Source organism: Peromyscus leucopus, chromosome 2 (genome assembly GCF_004664715.2).
Source record: "Peromyscus leucopus breed LL Stock chromosome 2, UCI_PerLeu_2.1, whole genome shotgun sequence".
Classification (NCBI taxonomy): domain Eukaryota; kingdom Metazoa; phylum Chordata; class Mammalia; order Rodentia; family Cricetidae; genus Peromyscus; species Peromyscus leucopus.
Window position 1 is genome coordinate 15,064,615 of NC_051064.1, and position 27,910 is coordinate 15,092,524.

A 27,910-nucleotide genomic window follows, 5' to 3' on the forward strand; every position below is an offset into this window, starting at 1 on the left:
CCCCTCGGGGCCAGACGGCTCTGGGTCGCAGCCGGGTCCCCGCCCTGATCGGAGACTTCCGGCCGAGGCGGGCCCTGGCATTACCGGCACTTTGGCTGGAGACATGGCGCTGCAGGGCCGCGCGTTCTTTGCTCGGGTGTCCCGCCTGCCCCTCGATCCGGGTCCTCTGAGGGTAAGGCAGCGCGGGGTGGTGAGGGCCAGGCTGGCTTCTGCAGGCCAGGGGTCCCGGGCCGAGGAAGTGGGAAGACCGGGGTTCCCGGGAGCCGGGAGACGTGAAAGAACAAGGGTGCTCCCGGGCAGGGAGGGGGAAGGCCAGGGATCCCGGGACGCCGGCAGGTGAACCAGGCCCAGGGCCTTGGGGTGCAGGGAGGTGAGAGATGCCAGGCAAGGAGAGGTGTGAGGGGACAAGGTTCCAGAACTTGGAGGAGATGTGAGGAGAGAGGAAGGGGCTCCAGGGACGCAGTGAGGGGGAAGGAGAGAGGCTCAGGGGTCCCAGGACGCAGGGAAATAAGAGAGTGGGGGGAAAAAAGAGGTATAAACCTCCGATAAAGGAACTTTCGTTTGTAAATATGCAGGGAATGGGACACAAGCAAGCTGGGTGAACTCTGGTTTGTCCAGTGTTAGATTGGGAACTCAGATTATTTTGGAAGAGGTCCATTGACCTTTTACCTACTTTTAGCACTGGCAAGCTCTTAGTCAAAGCTAGCCTGCCTGCATAGCTGTCAGTTCTGTGGGTAGGAAAGAGAAAGGGTGGGTGAGCAGGCTGGTTCCGTGGCTGAGGAAGCCTCCCCTGAGCAGCGTTATCGTTCTCAAGCCCCCCACCCCACACACAGTGCCCTGGTTTTTTGGGATGTGGCAGGAATTACTTCATTTTGTATAATGAATTTTCACAAAGCAGATGTACATGAAACTCAAAGAACGGAAAAGTCTTGTGGAAGTTGGTTCTCACTTTTTACCGCTGGGTCCCAGGATCCAACTCTTGTCAGGCAGGCTTAGGCCTTTCTCCCCCAAATAAACAAGCACAGTGTAATAAAGTAATTTGAAAAAAAACAAAACAAAACAAAACAAAACCTAAACCATGGCTAGATTCACTTTCTAGAGGTGCTTCTCATGGTGGAATCCATTTTTGTTTCCCTCAGGCTTATTTTGTTTTGCTTTTCAACATTTTCCCACCAAGTCTACCATGGAAATAAAATATGCAAGTGAAGAAACTAGGGAGGAAAAGGAAGAGGAAGGGGGAAAAAAGCACTATTTCAAGGCAGTCCTTCCCCCTAACGAGGTTAAAAATCTTAAGCTAAAAAGCAGAATTTCCCTATCCAGATAGAAAAGTCAGTCCACCAATTGCTATCCACACACCCCCTTCAAGTTTGATAGACTGGCCCTGTAGTGTTCACATTAGAAAAATATGGGGTGGTGTGAAAGAACAGGGTACTGTAGGGCAGCGAGGTAGGAAAGGACAGGAGTCCCCGGGGTGCAGAGAAGCCCAGGAGGGAGAATAGGGGTCAGACACGGCTGGACAGGGCTCCAGATGTGAAGGCGGGAGAGTAGGTGTGGTGATTTCTTCAAGTCAGAGAACCTCCCGTAACTGGTCTGCTCCCTGCTAGTGTTGTATTGCTACTGTTTGTCTTTAAAAGTAACACAGCATTGTAAAGACAGACAAAACCGCTGTGTTTCTTTCCCGAGAACTGGTCCTTTTTGTACTGGCCACATCTCTGACCTAGCGATGCTGTTAGGATTGCAGCCCCGGAGTCACAGACCAGAATCCCAGTCTTCTGATACCACTGGATGATGCACTTTGAGAAGGAAAAATGAATTCAAAATGATTGCAATCTGACGCTTTGAAAATCATTTGCTTAAGAAAAATGTTAAGGTGTGGTGGTGCATACCTTTCATCCCAGCATGTGGGAGGCAGAGGCAGGTGGATCTCTGTGAGTCTGAGGACAGCCTGATCTACACAGTGCTACACAGTGAATTCCAGGACTATGTAGAGAGAACCTGTCTCAAAAAAAAAAAAAAAAAAAAGTTCTGAGGTAATAGAGGTGCCTGTCTGCTTGGGACATGGAGGCTAGAGTGGAGTTTGAATCCTGGGGGAAGGAATGATGAGCTGGCAAGAAACATCGTGTTTTTGAGCGTTACATATAAGCTATTATAGTTAAAACTTTCCATGTCAGAGAAATGTTCTAATTGTCATAAGCACCATCTGTGAATGATTGGCTCTTGACCTACGTACACCTCAGTTCAATCCAGTAAATAACTAAGACTCCTGCTTGGTCAAGTACTGTCCTTGAGATTTCAAGAAAAAAAAAAAGGACTTTGATCTTAGTTTTTGTTTCATTCTCCTGAGAAAACATTTAATTTAATCAGTTGTTTATCATGAAATGTAATTGGTGGGCTTTCTTTAGAGAGACTCCCTGGTTGAAAAGGCGAGGCTGCAATCAGTGTGGAAATAGATTCACTTATGTTTCTGGAGCGATGGTTGGTATCTCACGATTAGGCTTTGATATACATCTAGTGCAAGGAAAGTAGGTGTGACAAGGCAGTGCCGTGTGTCTTGTAAGGTTAAATTCCTTAGTGAAGGTGTAGAACTTGCTCATGTTTGTAGACGCTGGCCTGTTGGTGCTCACTGCATGACCTTTAGTTTTTATCTCAAGTAATCACTTTATTATTTTTATAAAAGTGATTCTTGGTCAGTATTAATTTAAGCAATTTATATAGTTAAATAAGGTACAGAGTAACAATTCTGTAAAAAACAAAGTTTTTCTTTATCCTACTTAAAATTCTGTTATCCCATCTGTAATTCTGTCATATCTGGTTAGCTCACTGATTGTCCCCAATCAGGACCTGACACAGAGTAAACATGGAAGAAGCGTGTAACATGAGTGACTCTGCACACCATGTTGTGGAGTTGGAAAATTTATCATCATGGTTCACACTAAAAGTGTGTGGAAAAGGTTACTACCAGCTGGACAGACTGAAAACACAGTGCATTATAATGCACAGATGAACAAAATTGTGTATGCAGAGGCGGACAAGGCTGCCTGGAGGAGGAGGGCCCAAGAAGGAATTCCAACCTAGGGCTGGAGAGACAGCTCAGGGGTTCAGAGTGCTTGCTGCTTTTTCGGAGAAGTGAAGTGTGTTTTCCCAGCACTTACATCGTGTAGTCATAACCAGGGGATCTGACACCCACTTCTGTCTTTAGTGGGCACCTGTCTCAGTCACTGTTCATTGCTGTGAAGAGACACCATGACCAAGGCAATTGTTATGAAAGAAAGCTTTAAGTGGGGGCTTGCTTACAGTTTAAGAGGTTAGTCTGTTGCTAGAGTTTTCCTGCCTTGCCCACAGTCAGGACAAATCTTTGTCACCCGCCAGTCCCACAGCTGCTCAGACCCAACCAAGTAAACAGAGACTTATATTGCATACAAACTATATGGCCGTGGCAGGCTTCTTGCTAACTGTTCTTTTATCTTAAATTAATCCATTTCCATAAATCTATACCTTGCCATGTGGCTGGTGGCTTACCGGTGTCTTCACATGCTGCTGGTCATGGCGGCAGCTGGCAGTGTCTCTCTGCCTCAGCCTTCCGCTTCCCAGAATTCTCCTCTCTCCTTGTCCTACCTACTTCCTGCCTGGCCACTGGCCAATCAGTGTTTTATTTAATGACCAATCAGAGCATTTTGACATACAGACCATCCCACAGCATTAGTCCATCATTATCATGGCAGAAAGCATGGCAGCATGCATGGCAGACATGGTGCTGAAGAGGTAGCTGAGAGTTCTACATCAGGACAGCCAGAGAGAGACAGAGAGACAGGCAGACAGACAGACACTGGGCTTGGCATGGGCTTTTCAAACCTGAGAGTCCACCTACCAGTGATATACTCCCTCCAACAAGGTCACACCTCCTAATCCTTCTCAAGTAGTTCCATTCCCTGATGACTAAGCATTTAAATATATGAGCCCATAGGGGCCATTCTTATTCAAATCACCACAACACCTGTATATATTTGTACATATAAACACATACACACATAAATTAATATAAAAAAGGTAGTTCCATTTTGGAGAATAACATGTATCAACAAGGAAAGGGTCATTGCCCATTTCTGCAGGTTGAAATAATTTGATGTAGTCCAGTTTGTGTCTTAAGACATGGAAAGAAGTACATGAGGTTCCTGATCTTGGTCTAAGGACATCATGGTAAAATCCAGTTCATGTTTGCTTGGTGTCCTTGATGTTGGAGAGCTTCAGAAGAAATGCTGTCTCTTTCTTCCATTTGGAAGAAGAAGATAACCCCAAAGTATCACTGTTTTACTTTTATTTATTAATTTCAAAAATATTTATTTATCCTTATTTCATGTGTATGAATGTTTTGGCTTCATGTATGTCTCTGCCCCAGATGCATTCTTGGTGCCTGCAGAGGCCAGAAGAGGCCATCAGTTTACCTATGACTGGAGTTACAGATGGTTTCAGTCACCACTCAGGTGCTGGGAACCAAACCTAGGCCTTTGAAGAGCAGTAGAATCGTTACTGCTGAACCATATCTCCAGCCCCACCTGTAGCAATGGCCTACCTCCATTCTATGCCATCCTGTAACATGCACCAAGGTTTAATATACTGTATATTTCTCTTAGTTTGTTTATCCTATTCCCCAAAATCTAATCTCACCAAAGATAGAATAGTGTATCTTTATTTCTTTGTTTACTGCTACATTGTCATTGCCTAGAATAGTGTTTGGGGCAGAGTAGATGCTCAATTAAAAACTTGCTAAAAATAAGTGGATGAACTTTACCATAACGTGCTTTCTGTCTAATAATTTTCCACATAAGCAAATTCTATAATCCAAACAAATCTTCTGTAAGAACAGGGATTCTGATAGTTGGTTCAATGATGAGAGTCATGTTACTCTTGGCTAATGTAATAGAGAGTCAAGAAGAGATGTCTCAAGGGCAGACAGGAATAAAGACCAGTGGAACACCTCCAACCGTTCCCTAATTCATCTGTTTCATCTCCCTTCATTATGCAGCACTGGGAAACATCTTGGTCTGCATCTAACTACAAATAGATAAGAGCTGTAATAACGGTGGAAAGTACACCCCGTAGCACAGAGTAATGACTTTTTCAAGGACTTTGGTTCATTCTATGAGATATGTCATTACTCAGAAATGAAATTTCTGCCTTGCTCCTGGCAACTGCATGATTCAGCCTATCCTTTGGAGCTTGGAGTCCAGCAATGCATTTTCTTTTCTATCCAGGCTCGTTGTTGCTGTGGCAACAAGATCTGAGCTCCCCAGGAGCTCAGCGTCCCAGCTTTCTGTGCAGTGCTCTGTTGTAAGTTGTAGGTGGGTAGGGATGCTCAGGTGGTACACAGCACTCTGTGCAGTGCTCTGTTTAAGTTGTAGGTGGGTAGGGATGCTCAGGTGGCACACAGCACTCTGTGCAGTGCTCTGTTGTAAGTTGTAGGTGGGTAGGGATGCTCAGGTGGCACACAGCACTCTGTGCAGTGCTCTGTTGTAAGTTGTAGGTGGGTAGGGATGCTCAGGTGGCACACATAGTTACAGAGTGCACTTCAGCTAGTAGGTGAAGAGCAGGGGGTGGGTCACAGAGTTTGGACAATTTAGTTCTTTAAGTTTTTAGGGTCATGGTTGGCATTCAGGGTGCTGGGGGCAGTTCTTACTCTCTAAGAACCTTGCTTTCTGCATTGGAAAGTGCAGAAGAGCTGTCCCTCCTGCTAAGAACTGTAGGTGCTATACTGAAAAGGCAGTGTCTGGACACTAAAAAGGTCATGTAGCTGGCATAAACAAGCACATTCTAGCAACCAGACAAAAATTGCAAGAAGCAATGGAAGACTTATTATATGCAGGCAATACAGGGAGAGTGCTTTGGAAGTATATAGGTACACATTTTCACATCCTTTGAAATATATGGTTGGCCAGTTTTTACCAAACTGATGTTACATGACAGTTAATGAACAGTCTGCACAAACTCCCACTTTTGTGTGAATCTGAGTCAGAATAAATTTTATCTAAAAATATTCACCTGCCACAAATCAGCAGACCCTCAGCCCCAGCCCGTCTCCCTGAAAGAACCATGGAAGGAGTTCATTGTCTACCCTGGAACTCACAGCCGAGTGTTAAAGGCAGAGTACTTCAGATAAGGTGGCGTCTTTATGAACTGTTTCTGTGTTGCTTTTCTTAGTATTGTTTCCATCTCAGACCTTCCTGTATTATGTGCTTGCACACACTTTCGTGTTGGATATTTCAAATGAAATACCGTCTAATGAATGTGGAATACTCAAGCAGTATTATCCTGTGTCTATCTCATTAGTCTTTTTCTGATAGTTTACTACAATGTGTAGATTCTTGTGGGTTGTTCCAGAAGCTTTTGCAATTGTGTCAACACATAGGAAGATAGCCTCTTCTGACAAAGCACATGGTGGAGATTATGCATCACTTTCTTTGCATCTTTCTTTTAACGCATAATGCTTCACATTGTTGGTATTCAGCAGACATTGTCGAGCATTTGGACAAACTGTCTGTGGCAGTGTTCACCTTCAGCATGTGCATTGTGTCCTTCTTTCAGTGGGTAATAGGTCCATGCTTTGTGAATGGCCTTGGCTATTTCAAGCCTGTTGCAGTTTCATATTAATTTTAGGATAGTCTCATCAACTTTTGTAAAAAGTGAAATAGAATTTTAATAAGGATGCAATTTGTTTTCAATGCTGGCAATAGAACCCAGGGCCTTGTGCATGCTAGGTAAATGCTCTACCACTGAACTACACCTCTTGCTCCTTAATGCTTGTAACTTGATCTAAGGGTATTACATGTGACATTTTGATCAGTGTTGCCAAATTGATCTCCAGAGAAGTAGGCACCAATCGGAGGGGAAATGGTGACTTTCACCTAATTTTGACTGGTGCTTCTGCCAAGTTGAAAAAGAGTAGTTTTGTCTATGGAGAAAAATAGAGCAAAGGTGAGGAGGTGAAAGTTCTTGGCAAGCTTTGGGAATGCTGCAGCAATAGTAGCTATAGATTTTACCGTCAGAACTGGTATCAAGTAGCTTTAGAAAAGCAAGCTGAGACCACACTAGGTGGGTAGCTTTGAAGACCCAAGTACAGTCCTCAGAACCCATATAAAACTGGGTCAGGTAGTACACACAATCCTGGGAAGGTGGAGGTGGGGGGACTCCTGGGACATGCTGGTCAGCCAGTCTAGCCCAAATAGCAATTTTCAGATCAATGATGGACCCTGTTCCAAAGAACACAGTGGTCAGCCACTGAGGAGTGGTATTCATGGTTGATCTCTGGCATGTGCCTTTGCACCCTGCCTCTCAAATTCACACACACAGATGGAGAGGAGAGAGAGAGAGAGAGAGAGAGAGAGAGAGAGAGAGAGAGAGAGAGAGAGAGAGAGAGAGAGAGAAATTGAAGTGTGTGGTTTTGTCTTTTTGGTTCTGGATGTATCCATGCTTTTAAAGTATGCCGCCGGGCGTTGGTGGCGCACGCCTTTAATCCCAGCACTCGGGAGGCAGAGGCAGGCGGATCTCTGTGAGTTCGAGGCCAGCCTGGGCTACCAAGTGAGTCCCAGGAAAGGCGCAAAGCTACACAGAGAAACCCTGTCTCGAAAAACCAAAAAAAAAATAAATAAATAAATAAATAAATAAAAAATAAAATAAATAAATAAATAAATAAAGTATGCCGTTTGATTGTGGAGACCTGATCAACAGTCCTTACGTTGGTGATGGAATAGCTGAGCCATTCTTTATTAAATATTGATCTGTTCAGCCTCACAACTTCCCTGTGAAAATTTATTGTTTAATGAATTTTACAGATTTGAAACTGACTTTTCTTTAAAAAAAAATTTAGCATGTTTAAGTACTATTTTTTTTTTTAAATATTTATTTTACATGGACTGCCAGGAGCTTGTTTGTGGTGCAAAAAGCAAAACAACAATGTGATCTACAAAAATCCCAAAGTTGTCCCACTTTCTTTCGTATTGATGCTTGGGTTTTGTTTAGACAAGGGGTCATCACTCAAATGTCTCAGGGCCCTGATGGCTCTGTAAATGAAGAAGGCCTCTCAGTGAAAGGGCCACACTTAGCGTGTATGACTGGAGGCTGAGAAGATGCAAAACTTACCTCAGGTGGGCATGGCTTAGGGTTGTACTAACTCATGTAGTCTTTGTATGACTTGTGAGTTTTATGTGAAGTCTCCCAGCATCTTAATCTTGACTCAAAGTTTCAAGACTTGGTGCTAGCTTCATAATATACATTTGGCCTAAGATTACCAATGCATGCATGTTTTAGTTAACCTTAACATTGTTGGTATTCAGCAGACATTGTCGAGCATTTGGACAAACTATCTGTGGTAGTGTTCACCTTCAGCATGTGTCCTTCTTTCAGTGGGTAATAGGTCCATGCTTTATGAATGGCTTTGGCTATTTCAAGCCTGTTGCAGTTCCATATCAATTTTAGGATAGTCTCATCAACTTTTGTAAAAAGTGAAATAGAATTTTAATAAGGATGTAATTTGTTTTCAATGCTGGCAATAGAACCCAGGGCCTTGTATATGCTAGGCAAATGCTCTACCACTGAACTACGCCTCTTGCTCCTTAATGCTTGTCTTTGAATAGCTTACTTTAGGCTAGCAAAAATCAGTAAGTAATTTAGAAATGAATCTCATCTATGTTTTTTAATCCCTTAAGGAAAGGACAAAGACAATACTTTCTCAGAATTGCCGTTTTGAGGATAAATGTGATCACCCTTGATGTACATGCTGGGTATGATATGAGGTGCTGCTGAGTATGGAAGTGGGAGGGGGTGAGAATTGGTCTTCCTAAGGCAGATTTAGAGCTCAGCATGTAATAAGTAGGCATTTCCAAAATATGAAGACTTTAGGAAGTTTTGAAAAGTTCAGGACATCAAAGATCTACAAGGAAACCAATGGTGATGAGAAAGGTATTATTTCTAACTAAAGAAAAAAAAAACCTCATTTCTAAATAAGCTCCATGTAGAAAAAAAAATCACAATGCAAGATTTGAAGATCATTCAAATGCCCATTTATGGTGCATTCACTTTTCATAATTCAGGAGGAAGTGGCCAGATGCAGTTTTGAGTTATTCAGGATTTTGCCTTGTAAAAAGAGGCACGATCACACCATGGTTCTGTGAGATCTAGTCACTTTGTGAGTCTTAGTAGATAACTTGTGATTAGGCAAAGAGATGGCTGATTTCATGCTCACACATGTGCTGTCATTTATTAGAGGATGGTGTCAATCAAAATAGCAAGTAAGTGGTTTCCCTTTTCAGTGTGAGGAAAGGAATTCATAAGATTATTATCAGTCAGATCACATGAACTTACTAAGACATGAAATGATACTTCATTAACACAGTAGGATTGCTATTATCAAATATAATAGTTTTATCTTTGTATACTTCCTTTGCCAGTTAGAAGGCTGATAAAATGCTTTTAAGTATATTTTAAATGCTTTTATTTAAATGATTAATTATCCTTCAGAAAGCTTCAAATTTCCTGCACAAATTAACCCCAAATAAATAAAAATTCATGGCAGAGCCTTTTGAACATTTCAGTACATTTTTTCATCATTCCCAGATAGTGACAAATTTACCAGCCCACTTGCGCAAATTTCCTGATTCATCATCCTAATGGAGTCCTTGTGGAGGTGGGTGGAAGTCTTAAGCAAATCTGCCATTTCTAAAGAAAGAGATGATTGTAGGCTGCTTGGATTGTTGCTTTGTAGCAAAAGGATATTGTGGTGATGGTGGGGAGAACAGCATTGCCAATATGATGATACAATTATGATGAAGAGGATGAGACATAACCAGATTTGTAAAATTTAACCTTTGTGATGATTTTTCCTGATTATGAAAGAAGATCATACTTGCTCAGTAGATTTTGGGAAAGAAAAGAAGTTGTCCATAAACCCATCGCTTAGTGATAATAACCAAGTACAGTGATTCTCTGAAGCCAGACACATAGGATTTAAGTTGTCTTTACTTCTTACTATTATTTTATTTATTATAGACTTACTATTTTTAGAAATTTTATTTATGTAATTGTGTGAGTGTATGCCATGTTAGGGATGCTCACGAGGCCAGGGGAAGATTGCCTGGAGCTGGGGTTATAGGTGGTTATGAGCTGAAAGATGCTGGGTGCTGGAACTGAACTCAGGTCCTTTGGAAGTGCAACAAGTGCACTTAAACACTGAGTAATCTCTCCAGATCCCTTGCTATTATTTTTAAAAGTAGATTATTTGTCCTTTTAGAGTTTCAATTTCTTAATCTGCAAAATGAACATGACAACAGAATTTACACTGTAGCTGTTGTCTACATGTGGCATGGGCAGGTGTAGTCTGTAGCTGTTGTCCACAGGTGGCATGGGCAGGTGGCACATAGTTCACTATTTACGGTTGTTTCCTTCTTGTCTTTGTCCTAAGTGTGTTTTTATGGAGATCAGGTGGCCTCAGACTTGCTATGTATTTGAAGATGACCCTGAACTTTTATCTTTAAGCATACACCTCTGTGGTACTCTGATTACAAGTATGTACTACCACACCTCATTTTCTGTATAGTTCTGGATATTGAATCCAGGATTTTACAAATGCTAGGCAGTACTCTGCCTACTGAGGTACATCCCCACACCTGAACATTGATTATTATTTGTAATTAAGAAAATAATGCATATATACATATATATATAATATATATATATATATATATATAAATTGACTTAACATCACACTGTAAATGCTGTCTTATATAAATTCAGCTGGTCAGCCTTATTTTGGTTTGCTTACAATCTAATTATTTACAGCTATGTAGTATACAGAAAAACTCTAACAGGCAACGATAGATCTAGAATTTTGATCTTGCCAGTATGACCTACCTGATGGAGAAATGTCACATCTCTCCCTGGTGTATTAATGAAACTTAAGAGAAACTTAGAGGAAAGCCAAAGGCAGTGTGCCAGGGTATTGTAAGAGCAGGCTCCAGAGTTTGCCAGCCTATATTTGAATTTGGTCCTGCAACTTTCAATGTTCATAACCTCCTTGAACTTCTGCTAGAAAATGGGGTAAAAATCATATCTATTTCAAGTCTATGGTGATTACACGGTTTGTTATCTAATTGTAGCCCATAGTAACCACTAAATGAATGTTGGTTTTATTATGTGTGTATATGTTTTTAATTTATTTTTATTTTATGTTCATTGATGTTTCGCCTGTATGTATGTCTGTGTAAGGGTGTCAGAAGCCATGGAATTGGAGTTATAGACAGTATGAGTTGCTATGTGGGTGCTGGGAATTGAACCGAGGTCCTCTGGAAGAGAGGCCAGGCCATTTTTCTAGCCCTTTACTGTGTGTTTTGCTCCACACTTAAAGTTTGTTTTTATAATTAAAATGTGTGAGAATAGCAGGGCTTTTCACAAGTAATTGATTTTTAAACTGTGAAATAAAAAACTAAGCAAAAGAAATATGTTTTAAGTTAATTTGCATTATTTACCCTTCACTTTAAATATATCAGGAATAAGAATTTTAAAATGATTGTCTTCAGTAATTCAAAGACAGAATGTGGTTTTCATCTACATTTTTCTTTTCCTTTTGTTAATGGGCTGTCTTTGAACTTGTGATCCTCCTACCTCAGCCTCCTGAATGGCCACGATTACAGGTGTGTGCTACTCACCTGGTTCCTTTTCTTCCCCCACAAGACAAGGTTTCTCTGTGCAGCCCTGGCTGTCCTGCAACTTACTCTGTAGACCAGGCTGGCTGTGAACTCAGAGATCTGCCTGCCTGCCTTTTTATTCCAAGTGCTGGGGTTAAAGGTATGTGCCACCTCTGCCTGGCTAGCTATATTACTTTTTATACTTGAATGTAAACATAACATCTGCAAATAATAATGCCACCATTTATACCAGAGTGCTACCTGCTGTGTACTACTTCCTTTCTCTAAGTACCACTGTATTTATTTTACTTACAACAACTAGTGAAGTCCTTACACTGTCCCATGATGATGCTTTTGTTGGTCTCATTTTATGAATGAAGAAACGGAGACAAAAAGAAGTTTAAGAACTTGCATATGACTATGGAGGAATTTCTTTCCTGTGTTGTCTAAGCCCTGGAGCCCTCATTATAGTATTTAGTAATTATATTCACTTAATATGTTTAATTATTCAGAAAAAGTGCTTAAATTCAATAATGATGGACAATTAAAAGATTTCATCTCTTTTGTAAATGTACAGGTGTACCAGTCTCAACTCATTTTTTTTTCTTTTAGTTTTTCAGTTGTGGAACAAAAACACTGCATCAAAGCATCGATGCTCCACAGTCTAAATTCTTCCTGCCCATTTTAAAGCCTATGCTACCACCTAATACTTTTCAAGGAAAAGTGGCTTTCATCACTGGAGGAGGTACTGGCCTTGGCAAGGCAATGACGACTTTCCTGTCCAGCTTGGGTGCCCAGTGTGTGATAGCCAGCAGGTAAGTGTCACTTGAGAGTCTGTGAAGAAACTAACTGTGCCACAGTATTAAAAACAGAGTGTTCCAGGGCCATTTGATTGCACCTTATAGAAAACATTCTGTAGATTGATTAAATAAATGACCTTGGAAAAATTCAGTTGTAATTTGAGTTGTAAAAATAGTAAGGAATTTCATGAAACTGCTGGTGTTTGCAGTTTTCATTTTCTGAATATGAAGGTGGAGTTCTAAAGGACTACACGGAGATAGTTTTGATTTCTGTTGGGCTCCTTATCCTTCTTACTAATTCCATTGATAATGAATGCCATGACAGAATAATGGATTCAACCCTTAGAGTTGCTTTAAGGTGGACAAGAATTTCAACATACATATAGTGATGGATGTAGAGCCACACAGGCAGAAGTTCTTAGGCAGATATATCATCTTGTTATAGAATATTTGGTTAACTAGCAAAGATGGATTTGTTTAAATGTTTGTTTAAGTTGCAGAATATTACTTTAACTATGTGAAGGTGTGTTACATTTGTTTATGGTGCCTTGTGAATGATGTAAAGATGTGTTACATTTGTTTATCCTGCATTTGTTAAATTATGTCAAGATGTGTTGCTGTTTCAACCTGCCTGCCTAGGGCACCTGATTGGTCTAATAAAGAGCTGAATGGGCAGTAGCTAGGCAGAGAAAGGATAGGTGGGGCTGGTGGGCAGAGAGAATAAGTAGGAGGAGAAATCTGTGCTCCAGAGAAAAAGGAGAGAATGAGGAAGAAAGAGAGGGATACACCTGGGCCCAGAAGCCAGGTAGCTGCCAGCCAGCTATCCACTGAGAAAGCGGGAAAGTAAGACATATAGAAAGAAAGAAAGAAAGAAAGAAAGAAAGAAAGAAAGAAAGAGAGAGAGAGAGAGAGGGAGGGAGGGAGGGAGGGAGGGAGGGAGGGAGGAAGGAAGGAAGGAAGAAAGAAAGGTTAAAAACCCCTGAGGCAAAATGTAGATGAAGAGAAATAGTTAAGTTATAAGAGCTAGCAAGAAACTAGCCTAAGCTAAAGCTGAGCATTCATAACTAATAATAAGTCTCCATGTCATGATTTGGGAACTTGTTGGTGCCGCCCCCCCCCCCAAAAAAAAATGGTTGGTACATTTGGCATTCCAACATGGGAACCAAATTTCCACATAGAGCCTGAGATAGCTGAAAAAAAAAAAAAAGCCGGCACATTGAGTAGAAACAGCATGCTGGGTAGGGACACCTGTTGCAGTAGGCACAAGCATCCCAGAGCTGGGGTGAATTGAATGAAGTTCGTACTTGAACACAGCTCTTGGCCAGGCTCATGGGGTGTAAACCTCGTCTCTCATGGACAGAGGAGAGGGCAGGGCTACCCCCTCCCACTTAGCAATTTAAAGTTTGGCTCAGGTGTCATAAAATGTTGCAAGTGAGCAGCTGTAGGCACTTTGTAAAGCCAGTCCAGATGGAAAAAACCCTCTAAACAGGTTCCAGTGTGTTTAAAAATGTACATAGACTAAAGAAAGAAAAGAAAAAGGGTATATACAGTCATAGAAAAAAATAGTTTAAAAATAATAGTCTTTAAAGAAAGAGTAAAGTAATATATGAAAAAAAAGGGATAAGCCACATAGAGATGGGAAATACACAGGGAATCTAGATCCTGTATGGTGATGTATTGACTTTGAATTTTTTGAATGCTGATGAATGAACAACAGCTGCTGAGAGATGTAGGATTGTAACAGGGACTGCTGAATTAAACCAGTCTGGACACTTTAAGAATGCCTTAATTTAAAATGGAAGTCAGAAAATATATTGCACTGGGGAAGTCGTTATGCTTTTGTTTCCCCAGGAAACAAAAGGCTGTGGATTCCTTCAAGGTTAATAGAGATGAGGTTTGATCAGGGGAGATCCCCTGAAAATCCTGGCTACAGACTTAAAGAATTAAAACTAGGAAAAAAAAAAACTACAAGATAAGTGATGTATATTTTACCTGCTAAAACATAAAACAAAAAGTCATCTTTGGCTGGCACTGTGTGTACAATGCACAGTCCATACTTTTATTACTATAGATATGTATATTACATTTGAAAGTTTGTGTGTTTTCAGAGTAAGGGGACCAGATACCAATGAAAATGGGTGGCCCAGGTGATCCATCCTCTCAGAGTGCCTCTGTTACAGTTTCCTCAGAGTTCTGCATTCAGAATAGCTTCAAGGATGCTGGCTGAGACTATTTTAGACAGGATTGCAGATAAGCCTTGCACTTTCCTGTTGTACAGAGATTGGACAACAAATGTTATGACTAATTTTCCCAGGACTTGACCATTATCTCAATTTTCTCAGGTTCCCTAAAGATGCTTTTGTCTATAGACAACAGCAAGTAGTCAAGAGAACACAATGCCCCAAGAAGTAGGGTGAATGGTTTTTGGTTATTTGATGTGTTATGGATGATTGTCATCATTTAGGGGGAATATAGGAATATGGGACAAAAAGACAACTATTAGCCTCAAATATTTTACATTGGTATGTTTTTTGGTATATTGATACAAATTTAAAGTTATTTTTGTTATACTGTATGTATGTTTCGACTCTTGTTTGGGTTATTGTGTTTATAGAGCTCATTTATAAATAAAATGTATAATTAAGAAATGCAGGTTAGTAGTTAGTTATATGTAATAATCAAACTGGTAGTCATATTAGGTATGTTTCCAAGGTTAATCAGATATATTTAGATAGATAGATGGTCTTCAAACACTTCAAAGACCTATAGAATATGGCATTTAAGATGTTTAATAACCTAAGTTCATGACAGTGAGACGCATCTGCTCCTGGCAGCATCAATCTATTTCATAAAAGGATGTTGGGAATTAAAGAACCTCCATATGGAGTTTGCTTGCATTCTGGCAAAGTTAGCCATCTGAGCAAGAAACTGCTCTTGCCTTTACTGCTGACAGTATGCTGTAAAAACTGGATAAGCAAGACACAAAGGAAAAAGACTTGAATTTTGCCAAGATAAGGCAGTACAGTCCTTCAAAATTCCCGCTTCATAGAAAAGTCTGCCAGACATTCTGCAGGACACACAGGAAAGTGACTGCTGAACTTTGCCAAGACTAGTCAGGATAGTCCTTCAGAATTCCTGCTTCATAAAAGAGTCTGCCAGATATCCTAGGCCTATAGGTTGAAGATGGATGCCCCAACATTGCAGAGGAACTTTGGGTGACTGTCCAGGCAGCCAGATGTCTCTGTCATTTTGGAAGTGGTTTGCACTGTACTTTCTGTCTACTCAAGTAATATTATATCTTTCTGGGGTCTTTGATGGAGTTGAAGATGAGATAGTTATAGTTACAGTTTTCCTTAGTTACGATAGAAGGTAAATTTGGATTCACCAAGATAGGATAAATAATTAAAAGTATTTTCTCTGAATTTGCCTAATACAAATGAACTGGTTATTGTAAATGTAATTATTACTTGATAACTGTTCTTACTGAATGTGATTTTACTATGTTAAAGTTAAAACTCTTCTTTTTTATTTAGACAAAAGAGGGAAATGTGGGCTATTTGTTTAACTAGGCAAAGATGTGTTATATTTGTTTAAGTTGTGGAATATTACTTTAAGTATGTGAAGGTGTGTTACATTTGTTTATGCTGCCTTTGTTAATGATGTAAAGATGTGTTACATTTGTTTATGCTACATTTGTTTAATTATGTAAAGATGTGTTGCTGTTTCATCTTTCCTTCCTAAGGCACCTGATTGGTCTACTAAAGAGCCAGTGGATAGGCAGAGAAAGGATAGGCAGGGTTGGCAGGCAGGGAGAATAAGTAGGAGGAAAAAACTAGGCTCTAGAGAGGAGAAGGAGAAGAGAATGAGGGAGAAAGAGAGGGACATGCCCGGGGTCGGAAGCCAGGCAGCCGCCAGCCAGCCTGCCATGGAGACAGCAGGAAAGTAAGACATGCAGAAAGAAGGAAAGGTAAAGAGCGCTGAGACAAAATGCAGATGAAGAGAAACAGGTTACATAAGAGCTAGCAAGAAACAAGCCTAAGCTAAGGCTGAGCATTCATAAATAATAAGTCTCCATGTCATGATTTGGGAGCTGGCTGGTGGCCCCAAAGGAAAAGCCTGGCACACCATCTTACTGTGAAATCTGGTTCTCCGGAGCCTTGTCACAAACTTTGCTCAAGCTGTCACCTCAGTGACAGTCAGTATGTCATTACAAACACAAATTGGCTGGAACATTTATTATGTTCTCAATGCAATGTTTTTAAGAGTTTTAAAATGCTATTTTTACTTTGATGCTATACAGTTCACATTCATGGTTGGTTTTTTTGGTGTTTCTTTCAAGGATGTAAGATTGAACTCAGGGTGATTCAAACTCATAAATTTAATCTGAAACCCCTGGGGATTATAACAGCAATATTTCTTTGGTTGAAGAACGAATATAATGATTCTAATTGAGGAAACAATTCAAATTTAAATTAAGTGAATCAGGTGTGGCTGAACATACTTTAATTCTAGCACATGGGAGGTAGAGGCAGGAGGATGAGGAATTCAAGGGCACTGTCTAATGCCTAGAGAGTTGAAGACCAATATTAACTACTTGAGTTTCTGTTTCCAAAACAAAACAAAGAAAAACCCTCCAAATAATTTGATATATAGATAATGGTAAAGTTACTCGTATATTAGTGATTAAATCTGTGAATTAGTTTCAGATATATGAAAATTATTTCAATTTAACTTAAAAAAATGAAATCAACTTGATTTTCCTGTAAGCATAAATTTCATACTTCAACAGAAATGCTTTTCTTTAAATTGTCAGTTTTCTGTGTTCTTTAGCTTAGGAAATTAAAAAGAAAAATATATATGAGAACATTTTAGAACTCATGAGAAGCTACCTGTGTTTATTTCTAGGAATATTGATGTTTTGAAAGCTACTGCGGAAGAGATTTCTTCTAAAACTGGAAATAAGGTATATTGAAAAGCAGCTCTTTAAATCTGCTGTGGGGATTATAATGTTTATATAGTTTATTTGTAGTTTGGGGTTAGGAAGCCTGGAAATGCCTGAGTTCTTCTTCTCTATCGTTTTTGCAGGTTCATGCAATTCGGTGTGATGTACGGGATCCTGATATGGTGCATAACACCGTGCAGGAGCTGATCAAGGTTGCAGGGCATCCTGATGTAAGTGTAACAGGGCTGAAGCCTTCCAAAGCCCCTGAGGACATCCCCTGGACACACAGGGAAGGAGCTGCTGGTATGATCCAGAGCCAGGGTGGGAAAATGCCGGCTCTGCTTAAAGCAGAGAAAAGATTAGGTGGACTGCGCTCCCATTACCCCACAGGAATACTTTAAAAACATATTCATAATTGTAGAACAAACTTGATTTCACCTCATTTGATGAGATTATACAATAACGAGCATACAGTAGCTAGTTTAAGTGATTGACTGGGTTGCTTTTCCTAATGACTATCAGCATTTCTCAATAGAGGAGAACGGCACAAACCAGGGAAATCATCAGAAATTCCACATTTCTGCTTTCTAGACCTGAGAGGTAATGAGTACTTTGCTGTTGCTTGGCTCATTTATTAGAGAAAAGCTGCTTCCTCCAATAGTCTCAAAGGGAACACTTTTCTCCGCTAAAAGCTGTTTCAGACTGGTCTGTAATCCTGAAGCTACTGCAGAGCCCAGCAGAGCCTTCCCTGGGAGTGAGGCAACAGGAACCAGTGGAGACGGCCACTTCTTAAAATTAAAGGGCAGCAGAACTTCAAAGGCTTCATTTTGTTGATTTGTGTATGTGGGTGGAGGTTGGGGTAAGGATTTCCTCTCCATGTAGCTCAAGCTGGCCTGAACTTCCTGTGTACCCCCAGGCTTTTAGTTCTTTCTGACTTTTTGTCTCAGCCTTCCTAATGCTGCCTTTGAGCCAACACAGCTGGCTCAAAGGTGTCTTATGATGGTTGAAGTAAAGTGTAGTTACAGGGTACATACCCTTACCTACATTTGTTGTCTCTAAAGTCCATGCTAATTTAAAGACAGGACTTGGAATTCTAGGATTGGGAAATTATAAGTGGTTTTTACAGATTCAAGAAACATGAAAACCAAGTGAATCTCATGGTATTGCTTTGTAGCTAGCTTACTGGGATGTTCAGATCCCTTGCCTTATTTATTTTAGGTGGTGATAAACAACGCAGCAGGGAATTTCATTTCTCCCAGTGAAAGACTGTCTCCTAATGCTTGGAAGACCATTACTGACATAGTTCTCAATGGCACAGCCTATGTGACTCTGGAAGTTGGAAAGCAGCTAATTAAAGCACAGAAAGGTATGTTTATTCATTCATTCCTCCTGTGTTTATTGGGCGCTTTCTCAGCCGAGTCTGGGCTAAGCCCTGGCACACTTGAAGATGTAAGCAAGACCGTCTGCACTTGTACATCTCACAGGTGTAAAGACCCATGCTTGCCAGAGGTTGTGGTGTAAGTCATAGTAAACCCAGCTTTCAAGGGCTTTGGAAACTCAGAGACGGGAATGACTGCTTCTTCCTGCGGCCAGTGATTAGATTCAGAAATAAGATGCAATTGAGATTTGTTTTAAGAAATGTATGAGTAAAGAAAGAGGACGAGGAATCAGGAACATCCCTGGATAGAGGCCAGCTGGAAGGGAAGGGCAGATGTGTTTAGAGAGCAATCGAGAATTCGGTGTGGATCGAGAAGGGGAGAGAGGAGGCAGGAAAGAGTTGTGGGGATGTGGCTTTATATGTAACTGGGAAAGTCCCCAAAGGCGAAATAGGCAGTTAGTTGTTCATCAAAGTTACCGTGTGAAGAATGGTGATCTAATGTAAAATCTCACTGGCCACATTGTGGGGCTGGGAAGGTTGATGTTTTTCTTTTTGGCATATGGAGAGATGGTATGGGTGGTAAGGCAAGGGAAGTCTCACAGCTGATAGTAATACAACTTATAAAAAGATGGTTTTTAGCTGGGTGAATAGTTTAGATGAAGGTGCCATCTTTGAAACTGCAGACACCGGAGAGATTGAGATTGGATGTTACTAGAACATTTTTGTCATAACTGTGAACCAACTTCTTTATTAAAATTTATGTCTATATAAATAGAAAATGTATAATGCCTGTAGGTATACTTAAACAAACATACACATGGGGGGGGGAGAGAATTGCTAGCGCTAGACAGGGCGCTTTGCTTACTAGATTCTCACCATGACTTTATGTACCAGACCTTGAATGATGTGCCTTCTGAAGCAGAGATGTACAAGATTGTGCCCCTGAATAATTTGGGGTCAGGACTTGAAGCTTGGTGCATTTTCTTGGAGTAGGTAGAACACATGAACAAGGCCCAGGACTCTCAGGGGCTGGTGTGAGGAGAGGAGGATGTTATATCTGACCTTTGTCCCCTCTCTGGTTCAATTTCTTCTCCCCAGTGTGGCTAATTCACAAACTGGCTTGAGCAGGGATGATAAAGACATGGAAGAGTGAACAGGATTATAGAAAGGCACAGCTTTTTAAAAGATGCTAGCAATTTCTGTCCTTTCCCAGCACCCAGCACAATCCTCTTTTACCCATTTCCACTGTAGCAAAGTAGATGTGATTTGGATCAGGACTTTTGTGACACTGTTATTTTATTTACTAATTTAAATTAGACAGATAGAGCGACTTGGGAAGGGAGATGGGGTTGTAGACCAACTCTGTGTGCCTGCTCTTGCTTTTGTAACCTTTATCTGTCTCAGCTCCGTGTGTTTTTCTCTCTACTTTCTGACCCTGTCTCTCTGTCTTTCTTACTCTCAGCTCCTTATGTAGTTCTTCATTTTTGTTTCTCTGTTTCTTTCTGGCTCCATGATCACTTTCTTCCTCTGCTTTATGAGCTCTTATTTCTTCCCTTGCTCATCTTCGGGATCCTTAGTTTTCTGACTGACTGACTTTTCATTATTGTCTTTTATTTTAACACAGACTTCAGTCTATTTTTATTCATCACACTGGATTAAAATTCTATGGGCTTCATTATAAATGTATTAGGTAAGACTTTGAAAAGATGGAAGCCCATTTCTATTCTTCCAAGTATCCTGTCAGTTGAGGCTGTGTCCTGATAGTTTGTGTTCTGGGCTGGAGAAGCTGGGTACTGTGGGTCTAACCTGGTACTGGATTAGCAGTTGAGGCTCTCAAGTGCTCATGATCTCTGAAACATACTAATTAGGATAAGCCTGGATGTTGGTTCAGTAAAGCAATGCATGTAATCCCTCATCAAAACTATGGAGGCAACCCAACACCTAGGAAGTCAATCTAGGCACGTCATGAGTAGTCATCTAATGAAGATGAAGGCACCGGAGTGCCTTCAAGTGCACTGTTGCTTCCTAAGGTCAGGGGAGGGCACGGCAGGTGGATGAGGGTCAAGGGCAACAGCTGAAGGTCAAGGGCAGCCTAGCTAGAGTTAGAGGCACAGCTGGTGGTGATGCAGAGTTAACAGCTATGAATAAAAAAAAAAAAAATGCACCTGGCATTGCCTGTCCCTGTCCTGTACCGGGACCACTAAATCTCCACACTCTTTTTCTGTCCCACAAGGAGATTTTGGAGGCAAATCTGTTTTCAGAGATCTAGAAGGAGGAGTTTGAGATGTAGGAGTTGTGAGAATGGCTAACCTAACCATGCTTACTCACATATCCTCAAAGGGACCCCAGCACCGTCCTCCACCCCATCTCGTCTCAAATATGTAGACAGACGTCTCTTCTCAAATATGTAGACAGAAAGAAACCTGGTGTGGAGAAGACCTTATGGAGGTGTACTTCAGAATACTTTCTTGTGGTCCCTCAAGTTTAACTTCCTCCTCCTTTCTTTCCGTTGTTTTCAGACAGTGTCTTCTTATGTAGCCCAGGCTGTCCCTCAGCTCTCGCTCAGCCTTGAAAGTGTGGGGATTACAGGTGTGTACCACTGCACCCCACTAACAAATACAGGCTAATTAAAATGTTTTGTAAAACATAGAAGTATATTTTATTTTTTTTATAATATTAAACTTATAGTTTTTTAAATCTAGTGTTATATCTCTGTAAGAAGTAGAAAATCTGTTTTCTCACAATCGAGAGTACTCTTCAAACTTTTAATTCATTCAACTTACTGAGACTCTATGTCCCAGATGCAGTTACTACTTAAGTGTATAGTGTCACTTTTCACTCTAACTTTATACAGTCAATTTAAGAAATAAAGAAACAAGAAAACATGCTTTCTTACCTACACACTTACCATTTCTGATATGTAATTCTTTAGACTATCTGGATTTCTGTCTAGTATTAATTTTATTTAGCCTCAAGGCTATCTTTAAATTCATTCTGATTCAGATTAGGGGCTGTGAATTCTCTCTTCATTGGTATGTCAGAAGACAGCATCGTCAGTTGCTTATGGAATTTAAAATTGACAAGATTTTTGATTCAGAATGTTCAAGGTGTCCCTGTCTTCTCTGTGGTCCCTGATGAGGGTTGGTGCGGTAGTGACCTGTGTGACCTTATTTGCCCTCTCCTAGTGGTTTATTGTTTCCTTTATAGTTCCTGCCTTCTGTTTATCCCTCTTGGCATTTGTTTACTGCCTAGGAACTATACTTTATAGTTTTTACCAAATTTGATTTTTTTTAGTCTATAGTTCTTCCCTTTAGAACTCCAATTACACATATATCATGCTAGAATGTCCCATAACAACTTGGCAGTCTGGTCTTTTGTTTATTTTTAACTATTTCCCCTGTGACCTTTGTATTGGATAGTTTTTATTGTCTTGTCTTCACTGACGATCTTCTATAGCTAAGCTCATTAATTTAATTTTGAAATTTCAGATATTACATTTTTTTGCCATAGATTTTTTTCTATTTTTATATTTTCAATTATTTTCAGAATTTCATGTATTTTTTTGTGTTTGAGTATGCGCATATTTGTGTGTGTGTGTGTGTGTGTGTGTGTGTGTGTGTGTGTACACGTATTCTACAGTGAGTATATGAGGTCAGAGGGCAGCTTTCAGAATGAGCTTCTCTCTCTCTCTCTTTTCACCGTGTGGGTTCCAGGGTTGAACTCTAGTCATCAGACTTGGCAACAGGCTCCTTTCCCCAGAGGCTCATATTTAGCCGTCTTTGAACTCCTTTATCATGTTTTCTTTTGAATCTTATATCAAGTTTATAATACTGTTATAAAGGTCCTTATATGCTAACTGTATCTTCTGGTCCTCTTTGTACTCCTTCTATTAATTGCTTTTCCTCACGTTTCTAACTCTGTGTAAGTTTTGAATTTTCCTTTGAAGTGTGTTGAGCCTTACTTTAGGAAGTAGTTACACTGAGTACATGATCATTTTACAACTCATCATTAAGGTTTATTTGGGTGGCTATAGTAGCTTTTCCTTTGAGGCTAACTTAGCCTTAGGTACGATTTTTCTGAACTGGCTACAGAAAGTCTCGAATGTTCATTAAGTTGCTGATCACCTCCTTGTCTCCCAGCCCTCTGTGAGGTCTACAGACACTGTTCAGCTCACAGCTGCACTGGCATCTGCCCTTTGCCAGATTCCATGGATTTTTACCCTCAGGAGCATAATGGGGCATCAGTGCACGCTCAGGGAGACCCCATGAAAAGTCATTGAGCCCTGTTCCTGTTCTCAGAGTTGCTTCTCACTCCAAAGTCCTAGGATGATGTTAGGCTTATCATCTTGGGATGACAGTCCTTCTCTACCTGCCATAAGGTATCTGACAATGACAGAATCAATATCATGTCTCTTGTATAGTTTTTATGATGGTTATGTGAGTTCACCTTGACTAGAGGCAGAAGTCCTTGATAATTTTATTTTAATTCTGATTTCTTCATATTGAAGTAGTGCTTGGCTACGGGGGGTGGGGGGGCCGCGGTGCGATGAGTTTCTTAAATTTAGGTCTTTGTATTGACATGCCAGGTACAGGGGAGTGCAGACTGGCCATCCCAAGACAGTGAGACTGGGAGCAAGGCGTCACACTTTTCTTAGATTTCAGTGATAAGGGTTTGTAACTCAAAACCAAGAAGAAGCCCTCTGGCTTTTGTGACTCCTTTCTGCACAGGGCCCCGTTTTTGGTCAACCATGTTTCTTTGATAGGAACTGATGTGGCTGCATTCTTGATAACGTCCCCGTTCATTCCCCAGGAGCTGCATTTCTTGCTATCACTACCATCTATGCTGAGAGTGGATCAGGCTTCGTAATGCCAAGTTCTTCAGCCAAATCAGGCGTGGAAGCCATGAATAAGTGAGCATTACTGTGTTAACTGTGTTGCTGAAAATAGATAAAGTTCTCTGGTCTCCCTTCAGAGAAAGGTAAAAAAAGACTGATTTGGAGCAGACTATGTTTGATCACATGTTCCCATGCCACAGGACTGGTTTCACTGACCTGGACTTTGACTGATGCTCTCAAACTATCTTCATAGGTACCCTATAGTTTTATGAAGCTCACTGAATTTTATCTGTTGTAAAGTTACAGTGTCTTAAGGTCATTATTTTGTTACAAAAAATTTCCTTTTATAAACCTCTCAGGAGAGAATATTTTCCTGAGTTTTGTACTAAAATCAGTTCCACTTCTGAGCAATTAGGATGCTGTTTCTCACGGGCACTACAAACTCCATGACTGACTTGGCTTACCATTTTCACAGAGTCATGATAATAGGATGCAAATTTGCCATTATATAAAACACTTTGAGGAGAGGGGTGTTGAAACTGGGTTTCTTTATGCAACCGCCTGTCCTGGAACTTATTCTATAGACCAGGCTGGCCTCAAACTCACAGTGATCCACCTGCCTCCTGAGTGCTGGGAGTAAAGGTGTGTGCCACCACTGCCTGGCTGGATAAAACACCTTAATACATTGCTCTTAGCTTCCCTTTGGCACCATTATGCTTCCTGGTCTGCTCTGGCCCTTCCCTCTTCCTCCTTTCTGTCTTACCTTCCTTATTTGCATTATTTGTATCTTGTAAGGTAACTTAAGTCTCCTTTTGCAACTATGTTAAGTACATATATATACAAATATACACACACAAGAAACATGTCAGTGCTATCTATAAAATATGATCATGTTGAAAAATAGACTGTCGAGTGCATTTCTAAACAGGCTGCTACAAGGTTCCATGTTCTCTCTTAGAATGGTATTTTGGTTTAAGACATTCAAGATTTTGTTTGAGTCTTATTTCCTTTGCAGTTTAGTTTAACAATACGGTAGATCCTAGTTAAATAAGGCTGTGTTAATGATTTAAAGCTGTGTAACCCATGTCTTGCTCAGCTGATAAACTTGAGATGCTACCTGCAGACATTGTTATCCAGTGCATAGGTTATAAGAAAAAGTAATGGCCTTTGTAAATGTAAGCTGGGGCTGGAGGCAGTGGTGGGGATGAACCCAAAGCTCTCATGTGAACCCAGCTGGCTTTGAACTCATAGAAATGCCTGTGTCTCCTGAGTGCTAGGATTAAAGGCACGTGTCACTATGCCTGGCATATTACATTTCTTGTTGTAAACTGTAGATGTTAGGTGTGGTGACTAAGGACACTAAAATGTAACTGTTAAGTTGTGTAGTAGGGGAGGTAAAGATGTAGCCATGGCCTAGATTCCCAGAGTTTGACGGATGGGCAGCATGACCTCAAGAAAATGGTTTAGTCTTTCTGTGCCTCAGTTACCTGCCTATTTGTAACAGACTTACCTGTTTGTGTGCGTTTCCTGGCAATCAATGAATGTGCAGTGAACCCTGGGTGGTCATGCTTGAACACACAGAACAAAATTTTACAATGTTCTTTGTTTACTTTAATTTATAGGAGTCTTGCAGCTGAATGGGGTAAATATGGAATGCAATTTAGTATTTTTATCTCCTTTGATTTTTAGATCTCTTGCAGCTGAATGGGGTAGATATGGAATGCGATTCAATATAATTCAACCGGGGCCTATAAAAACCAAAGTGAGTCTGTTTGACATATTATAACACTGTGCATGATTAAAGAATCAAACAGTAGTGGGTTCATTCTGACTGCTGTGTGGGGGACTTTCCAGGGGTGCCTGGATCTGAAGCTCTTGTAGGGAAAGAGTGAGTAAAACTGGAGTGACTATATATATTAAAACTCATGGAAAACTAACTGCAAACCTAAGAATGCAGTTCAAGTGGCATCTGCTGTGTACTGTTGCAGAAGAACTGTAGTCACAGAAGTGTCTTCTCTGCACTCCAGTGACTCCATGAAGTCATCTGCTCCATGTATTTATTTGCCTTTTAAAAAAATTTTTTAGATTTATTCAGTTTTGTTTTATGTGTGAGATTTTTGTCTCATCTGTGAACTATGTGTATGCTTGGTACCACAGAGGTCAGAAGAGGGCACTAAATTCCCTGGAACTGTAGGTAGGGATGGTTGGGAACCACCATACAGGTGCTGAGAATTGAACCTGGTCCTCTGTAGGAGCAACAAGTGCGCTTAACTGCTGAGCTATCTCTTCAGCCCCCGCATTGAATTTTTTGAATGCCCACTGTATACAATACTATTGGGAAAGATGTGAGAGCATTTGTGCCAGAGTGCTTCCCAAGAAAGGACACTTGTAGTGGGGAAGTGGGGGTATGGGTTGTACCCAAGTAATAGGTATCTCATGTTAAAGAGAAGAAGGCAGCTGAAGCGCAGTACTTTCCTAGTAAGGTATGCTGAAACGAGGGTCGCACTAGCTGGTACTTTTAGTCTTTGCTGCTTTTTATCTGCCTTGGGAGAACTGTGGGCTCCCTGGGCACCTTCAGGCTGAGCTCTCTCACCTAGACTCAAAGACCTAAAAGAGAAGGAACCATCATGTTTTATGAGTCTGTGGACTTTGAGCTCTCCTTGCCATGTTCCACACATCAGACACAAAGCAGAGGTTCGCCAATGCAACTACCATCTCCTCTTTCAGATGGAGTTGGAGTTAAGAGCCCTTGTTTTTACTTTTCTATTTTTACTTTTGAGGAAAAGAGAAGAAAGTAAGTTCTCTTGAACATTTCATTGAATTACTTTTCTGAATTTACTAAATGAAATAACAATCACACTCTCTCCACCATACAATGTAATCTCAGAGTTCTTTTGGGTGTATTGTTTGTTCATTTGATTTTTATAATGACTTGCTGAGATAGGGGAAATGGAAAAAACTAAGATAACAGCATTCTTGATAGATATTTTTTCTCTTAAAGGGTATATTTAGGTAAAATGACCTGTTTTGGCTGGCAGTGATTGTGAAAGAATTTGATGACATTCTTTTTACAACATCTAAGGCATCTAAGGTGTGAACAGCATGCTATAGTACAAGTTGTATTTTATGTAAAATCAAGAAATTAAATACATCTATACACACACGAACACACACACACACACACACACACATACACACACACACGAACACACATACTAACTTAATTTTTCTTTTTTCATTGTTAAGGGTGCCTTTAGCCGTTTGGACCCAACGGGAAGATTTGAGAAAGAAATGATTGAAAGAATTCCCTGTGGTCGGCTGGGGACTGTGGAGGAACTTGCAAATCTCGCCACTTTCCTTTGCAGCGATTATGCCTCTTGGATTAATGGGGCGGTAAGCACTGCTGTGTGCCTTCAGCTTTCTGAAGGGGTGGGGAGCCCTATTTTGGAATCAGTCCTAATAATGCTAAATATAAATATGACTTAAAACATTTAATTAGCTATAAATCATATAAAATATTTATACATTATTCATCTTAAACATCTATTCCTTGACAGATTAATTTTATTAAGTTCAAGTTGTCTTAGTAGACACTGTTTAAAGATGATCTTTAAATTGGGTAGGATTTTGTTGGAAGGAGCATTCTAACTGGAACAAATAAATTTAGATTATATTTCAGATTTATCCTTTGAAATTTGAGCTTTGACTGAAGCTACCAAGGAGACTGCATTTATTTAGGCGATGAAGGTGGGTGATGGTTGAGAGACTTTTCTTTTGAGAGTGAAAAGGTTTGTGGTGTCTTTTCCAGGTCATCAGATTTGATGGTGGAGAGGAAGTATTTCTGTCAGGTGAATTCAACTCTCTAAAGAAGGTAATGCATTTGGTTCATACACTTCTACAAGCCAGGAGACTGGGCTTTAAATTGTGTGTAGACCCAGTTAAACTGACATCGTTTCCCTCCGTCAGATCACCAAGGAGGAGTGGGACATGTTGGAAGGACTCATCAGGAAGACAAAAGGCTCCTAAGACGGTTTCGTCTTCATCGGGGACAAGAGGGACTAGAGACGACGCCGATGGACGTGCTCTTCTGCTCGTTTTTCAGGGTTAATGAATGTTTGCTTTGATGATGTCTGTATTCCCAGGGATCAAACCCAAGGTGTCTGGTATGCTAAGGTGCTACCTCTGAGCTGCACCTCAGCCCTAATAAATGATTAGATAGTCATCGAGTGCATACAACGTGCCAGTTATCTTTTCTTCAAAACATAGTAGAAACAAAAAGGAGTA

At 40.5% G+C, this 27,910-nt stretch overlaps 1 protein-coding gene across 1 annotated transcript; it reads left to right on the forward strand.

Annotated features, from left to right (window-relative positions):
* On the forward strand, window positions 1–27,859 carry Decr1 (2,4-dienoyl-CoA reductase 1). The gene is made up of 10 exons (XM_028871623.2): window positions 1–172; window positions 12,285–12,487; window positions 17,378–17,435; window positions 17,558–17,644; window positions 18,633–18,780; window positions 23,602–23,701; window positions 25,316–25,388; window positions 26,873–27,019; window positions 27,435–27,497; window positions 27,593–27,859. The coding sequence occupies exons 1-10, from the start codon at window positions 104–106 to the stop codon at window positions 27,650–27,652; spliced, it is 1,008 nt and encodes a 335-aa protein (XP_028727456.1). The 5' UTR covers window positions 1–103; the 3' UTR covers window positions 27,653–27,859.
* Window positions 27,860–27,910: the final 51 nt, after the last annotated feature.